General features: G+C 48.2%; 1 protein-coding gene across 4 annotated transcripts in view; it reads left to right on the forward strand.

The window, feature by feature from the left end:
* The window catches only part of MYOF (myoferlin), a 179,773-nt gene that overhangs the window by 155,843 nt on the left and 17,272 nt on the right, over positions 1-6,658 (forward strand). For all 4 annotated transcript variants that reach the window (XM_010842189.1, XM_010842190.1, XM_010842191.1 and 1 more), the window contains 3 exons: positions 1,970-2,140; positions 3,096-3,244; positions 5,392-5,531. In XM_010842189.1, coding sequence (XP_010840491.1) covers positions 1,970-2,140; positions 3,096-3,244; positions 5,392-5,531 — 460 coding nt within the window. The remainder of the gene's footprint in view (positions 1-1,969; positions 2,141-3,095; positions 3,245-5,391; positions 5,532-6,658) is intronic.

The following is a 6,658-nucleotide window of genomic DNA, read 5'->3' on the forward strand; positions in this document are numbered from 1 at the left end:
ACACACTCCCCCACCCCCATTCCCCCCCGACCCCATACACACCCTTTTTGCTGCACATCCCGGAGCCATGTGCTGGAGCCAGGCAGTGGAAATAATCCTCTGGCATGGCAATATGATCGTTTTCCTTTTCTTCCGCTGATCCAGCCCTGAGGTCTAGACAGGAAAAGGCATGCAGTGCAGGAAGGAGGGCCCCATGCGAGGGAGACAGGGAAGCAGGGAAAGCCAGCTTTTATGGGAGAAAAGCAGCACTGCCTACATCACTGTCTTGGAGAAGCCAAGCACAAGCTTAATTAAGTGTCAGGAAAAGTCTTGGTCAAGCCACCTCAGGAGGAAGTGATGCCATCAGGCTCCATGTGGCCAGTCCCCGTCCAGTGAACTCAGACTTGGCTCCATCCAGCAGGGTGGAGCCAGGGAGACCCCAGCTCCACAACCCCTCCTAGGCTCCAGGCCCTGGCCTCAGTCTTACTGGGTGACTTTCTTCTCAGCGGAGACTCAGGAATTCTGGGACAGAGATTCAGGAAAGAGCAACCTTTCCTATATGCATGGCACTGTTATCACATCACATTCAATGGAATGTTAGTCTGCCAAAAAGATGTTAATTGGTGTTCCAAGGAAAAGCATATTTCTTCATCAAACCAGGATGCCTGGATTAAAAAGATAACTGCAGGATTTCTCAGAGCCTTCAGTTTGCCCAGAGGAACACTGGAAGAAGTGATTCTCAGCCTTATTTGAGCAAAGAATTTTTTCTCAACAGACACATATTACCTGTCCCTTGGGATTCAGTAATAGAATTTGGGGGCATGTGTGGATACGGTCTGGTCAGGACTATAGCCCCTTCTCTCCTGGGATGCCTGCCTTTTGCAGGCCCCGCCTGGCTGCAGAAGTCTGGGGAAGTCACTGAGATGTGTCTAGGAGACCCCTGGAAGCTTGTATCCAGAGCCCCACTGATGTACACCCTTTTATTCCAGAGCTTAGTAGTTCTGGCTCTTTAGGCAAGAACCGGACCACACACCAGAGTGACAGGAGGAGGGGCAGAGGCACAGGGGGAGAGGAGAGATTTGAGGGGCCACTCACAGTTTGTGGTCCAGAGTTTGTTGAGCACCTCCTAGGGGACCCGCCCCTCTGTGTGCAGGTACAGACCCAAACCTCACCCATCTGCATTCATGCCATACAGTCATTACCCTCTCAGAAGTGGTGCCACATTGCTCACCTGCCACAGAAACTACTGTTTGATTATCTGGTGGTCTCTCAGAAGGGTTTGTGTTTTCATACAGATACTATAGGAAAGCCTTCGAGAATCAGTGGAGAGCCAGAGAGCCTGGGAGGAGAGAGGGAGCCTTCTGGGCAGCTTTCCATTGCCCTCCTCCAATCCCGATGCTCCCGTGGGGTTAGCCCAGGATGTTCCATGGTCTGTAAAATGGGGATAATAATCCCTACCAGCTCATGTTGTTGTAAGAGTCAAGGGAATAAATGCTTAGAAAGCATTTGGTATAATTCTTAACAATAAGTATTATTTAATGCATAATAATAATATTATTATTGCTGGTGGATTTTGAGTAATGCCCTCATACCAAATGCTTTCTAAACATTTATTCCTTTGACCCTTACAACAACAACATGAGCTGGTAGGGATTATTATCCCCATTTTACAGATGAGAAAACAGAGCACAGAGACTTTAAGTAGTTGCCCTAGGGTCCCACAGCTAGTAAGCAGCAAAACTGGGATTTTCCTTAGGCACTTAAAGCCCCAGATCTTCTCCTGAGCAAGTATATACTCTGCTGATGTTCTTATTACTAACGTGTAGTACTTCTCAAGCACCTGCCGCTCACTGCCCACCACCCACCTAGCTATCCTGGCCATGACAGCCTCCTCCCATGGCCCAAGGAGTCTGTGCAGAGCTATAGAGTGTGCAGGATAATCGGGGGGAAGGGGGATCATGCAATTCTAACCTCACTTTCATTTATTCAGAATGTATGAACTGAGCTGCTACTTACCTCAAGAAAAGGACCTGAAAATTTCTGTCTACGATTATGACACCTTTACCCGTGATGAAAAAGTAGGAGAAACGATCATTGACCTAGAAAACCGATTCCTTTCCCGGTTTGGGTCCCACTGTGGCATTCCTGAGCAGTACTGCGTGTAAGTGGCTTGGGATGTAAACGTTGGCTGTTCCATCTAACATTAGTACTGGGGAAGCTTTGATGCTCTACTTCAGGCCTGTCTTCATTGAGCCTCGGACCCTTTAAGTCAGGAGGGAGAATTGGGCTTCCCTGGTGGTTCAGATGGTAAAGATCCCCTGTGGAAGGGAATGGCTACCCACTCTAGTATTCTTGCCTGGAGAATACCATGGACAGAGGAGCCTGGTGTGCTTCAGCCTGTGAGGTCACAGAGAGTCAGACACGACTGAGTGACTAACACTTAGGAAGAAGCAGGGCCATAGCACTGCACGACTCCAGGGGGCGCTGTTCACATTGCATCTGTGTACCGCACTGGCCCCTGAGGCAGTGTGGTGCTCAGTGAGGATGGCACTTAGTGAGGTGGCAAAGCCTGGGGAGCCAGTCCCTCCCCTCCCCTTCTTTCTCCCCCTCCCTCCGTGATGCCAGGGACTGAGAGCTAGCAATGTTTGATGGTGGGAATTCCCTGCTCCTGCCCACAAACTGATCAGTTTTGTGATGTTCCTCTTTCCTTAAGTGCTAAACAGTGTCTCTCTGTATTATCCAGTGAGATATAGCTTGTGATTTCTAATTTATGTTTGCCTATTATGATTATGGTGATCTCAAACTCATTATTTACAGAAGGCCAGAGAAGAGGCGGGGGAGCCTGGTGGGCTGCCGTCTATGGGGTCGCACAGAGTCGGACACGACTGAAGCGACTTAGCAGCAGCAGAGAAGGGGAGGACCAGTTGGCTGAGGCCAAAATACCTGTGGATTTTAAGTCTCTAAATCCTAAATAGATTTCTAGGCAAAAGCCAGTGTCTAGAGTGCATTCCCCGTTCCCCCATTACATGAACGTGCCTTTAAGTATGTGTGTGTATAAACCTAAGAAGAACGTGTGTGCCCTGCGGTAACTCTGAGTGTGGCATTATTATTCACAGTTCTGGAGTAAACACCTGGCGAGATCAATTGAAACCAACACAGTTGCTTCAAAATGTGGCCAGATTCAAAGGCTTCCCACCGCCCATTCTTTCTGAAGATGGAAGTAGCATCAGATATGGAGGAAAAGACTACGGCCTAGATGAATTTGGTAAGCACACCGCCATGGATTGCAGGCTGGTTGCAAGGCACAGCAACACATCTATGCTGCTGGGTTTGCGTTACGGAGGGGTGTGGGCAGAGTAGTACCCTAAAACCATAGGGAATTCATACACGTGACTGTCTAACAAAAGCCCCATTATACTAGGGTTTTGCAGACATGTCAGGTGTCAAAATGGACACGTTTTCTTGTCTGTCTTATGTTTCACTTGACCTTTTTAGGTCATAGCCATTTGAGCTCTGAACACAAAGTTCTAATAATTAACTTATTTCCATGTGATGTATAATTAGCTCAGAAGTGCTCAGATGGTAGTGCAAGAATTTCTCCTCCAATATTATTCCATCATTCTCCCAACCCTCTCTGGGAAGGCTCAGGGATGCTGGGGGCTACTTTGAAGAATCTGCTGAGCTCACATCTGGCTCATGTCCGAACTTGGGGTCTTGCTCTTTCCTGAGCAGTAATTTATAAGGCAGTCTGTCCTGACACATACACAGCTAACTGCATTATGACATAGACTGAAATCAGCTTAATAGAACGTTAGAGTTGTCACATGATTCAGTGTTTTGTAGGGAAGAGGGCTTCCCGGTGGGGCTGGCATGGGGCCGGCTTTGAGGGCACATGGGATATCTAGAGAAAGCTGAACAAAGATACATGGGAATCAAAGTGCTTCCTGATCCTCAACTGTTTATTCCTGGCATTGTAAGAAACTGTGTTTGTCTTTCTATCTGAAAGAAGACTTGAAGACTTTGTCAATATCAGGGATTATTAGATATTTAACAAATGATGCTGTTTACATCAGAACTTGCAAAGGGCATTGGAAATAAACTAGCAAGCAACATGGCCTGATGGAGACAACTACCCCAGCAATCAAACAACACCCTCCAAAAGCTGTATCAGTCAGGGTTGTTCCCATTACTTTGGCCCCATAACAAATCATCCCAAAACTTAGCTGCTGAAAAAAAACCATTTTATGTTTTTTAAAAGTTTTATTGCCATATTTGATTTACAATGTTGTGTTCATTTCTGCTGTACAGCAAAGTGAACCAGTTATGTATGTATATCCACTCTTTTTTAGAGTCTTTCCCCATATAGCGACCATTTTGTTTTGCTCACAGTCTTGGGGGTTAGCCATTCAGGAAGGGCTCACCTGCGCACTTCTCACTTGAGTGGCAGTTGATTGTTGTCAGATGTTGGCTGGGGCTGCAGTCACCCGAAGGCTTGATGTCCAGGATGGCCCTTGGCTGGGAGCTCGCCTGGGACTGATGACCAGAGCACCTACCCAGGCCTTTCCCATAGGGCACTGTCTGGGCGCCCAGGCTCCTTACATGGCTGCCGGCTTCCCTCAGAGCAAGTGATCCAGGAAGACCAGTGTGGTCCTTCATGCTTAGCCTTAAAAGTCACACAGCATCCTTTCTTTAGTGATCAAATATGTCTGCAGATTCAAAGGAGAGGACTTAGACCCCCACCTCTCAATGGGAGGAGTGACAGAAAATTTGGGAGTCTGTGTTTTTTAAATGCCACAGTGATACTAGCTACTGTAACAGTTAAGCTTAAAAATGTTAGTGGTTTAACACAATAGAAGTTTATTTCTCATAAATTCAAAACAGGTACTCCTACAGGTGGGTGGCCCTCTTCCAAATAGTCCTTCATGGACCAGACTCTTTCACCTTGCAACTCTGCCCGTCATCACCTCAGGTGTCTAAGGTCACTGCATCCAGAAGAGAAGGTGCCAGAGGTGATCCTACATGAGAGGGTATTACGAGCTGGACCTTGAAGGACACGCCTGTCACTTCCACCTATGTTACCGTCTAGCCTGCCTTGTTCGCGTGGCCACACCTAACTGCACAGGAGTCCGGCCGTGAGCCCCTGACACCAACACAAATGGGGGTTGCTCTTACGCAGTTTGGAGTGTTTTCGGTCTCCACAAGTCAGGAATGAACTTGGTTGGGCAGGGCTTCTGGTCAGGGGCTGTTTCTGTCAACAGCTCTTTCACAGGCTGCAGTTCACATGCTGGCACTGCCTGACTGTGTCTGCAAAGTCTGGGCCGAAGTGCTGAGAATCCCTCAAGGCTGAACTGTTTCTGGATCTCTGTCCCTGTTTCACTGTCCTTTTAAAAAATATATATATATATATTGCAGAAGCAAACAAAATCCTGCACCAGCACCTTGGGCCCCCCGAGGAGCGCCTTGCCCTCTACATCCTCAGGACTCAGGGGCTGGTTCCTGAACACGTGGAAACGAGGACTTTGCACAGCAGCTTCCAGCCTAACATCTCCCAGGTAAAGCACCCTCCACCTTTGAACATGCATCATCCACACCCCAAAGGTGGTGGCAGTAGCTGACACAGACTTGCCTTGTTTATCTCTTTTGGATACTTTAAACTATACGAGAAATAGAAATGAAGCTCAGATTGTCTTCATTCCCAAGGGGAATTTAGTGGGTAAAGAATCCGCCTGCCAATGCAGGATACCTAGGAGATGCAGGTTCGATCCCTGGGTCAGGAAGATCCCCTGGAGAAGGAAATGGCAACCAACTCCAGTATTCTTGTCTAGAGAATCCCATGGAGAGAGGAGCCTGGTGGGCTACAGTCCCTGGGGTTGCAAAGAGTTGGGCACGATTGAGGTGACTGAGAGCACACGTCCATGCATACACTAGGGGGATTTATTGTAAGAATTTTCAGGTAACTCACTAAATCCAGACAGGAGAGTGATAGTGACTCAGAACAAACTTGGGCCAGGATCTTGCCCTGTCTTTTGTCTATTTCTGAGTCTCCTTTAGCCTGCACTTTTCCTGTGAGCACTTTGCCATGTGTCAGAATATTGTGGACGGTTTCTGGGTTTTGTATATTATAATGCAGCCCCACCTGCTTCCAAATGTGGAAAGGATGGGCTGCCCTAACTTGGTCCCTTCATCCACCACTAGACCACTAAGCTCTAGCCAGGAGGACAGGGTACAGTGCACAGGATGGATCATCACAGACACCATGTGGATAGTGACGGGGAAGGTCAGTTCCCAGAGAAGCAAGGGGAGACACGGAAAATGACAAAATAGTCTAAGTGGAGAAGGCAATGGCACCCCACTCCAGTACTCTTGCTTGGAAAATCCCATGGACGGAGGAGCCTGGTAGGCTGCAGTCCATGGGGTCGCTAAGAGTCGGACACGACTGAGCGACTTCACTTTCACCTTTCACTTTCATGCAATGGAGAAGGAAATGGCAACCCACTCCGGTGTTCTTGCCTGGAGAATCCCAGGGACGGCGGAGCCTGGCAGGCTGCCGTCTATGGGGTCGCACAGAGTCGGACACAACTGAAGTGATTTAGCAGTAGCAGTCTAAGTGGAAGCTTGTTAGAATGAAGATTCCCAGACCATGCCTGCAGAGATTCAGTAAGTCTGGGGTGGGGCCAGG

Source organism: Bison bison, unplaced genomic scaffold, assembly GCF_000754665.1.
Source record: "Bison bison bison isolate TAMUID 2011002044 unplaced genomic scaffold, Bison_UMD1.0 scf7180017864172, whole genome shotgun sequence".
NCBI lineage: Eukaryota > Metazoa > Chordata > Mammalia > Artiodactyla > Bovidae > Bison > Bison bison.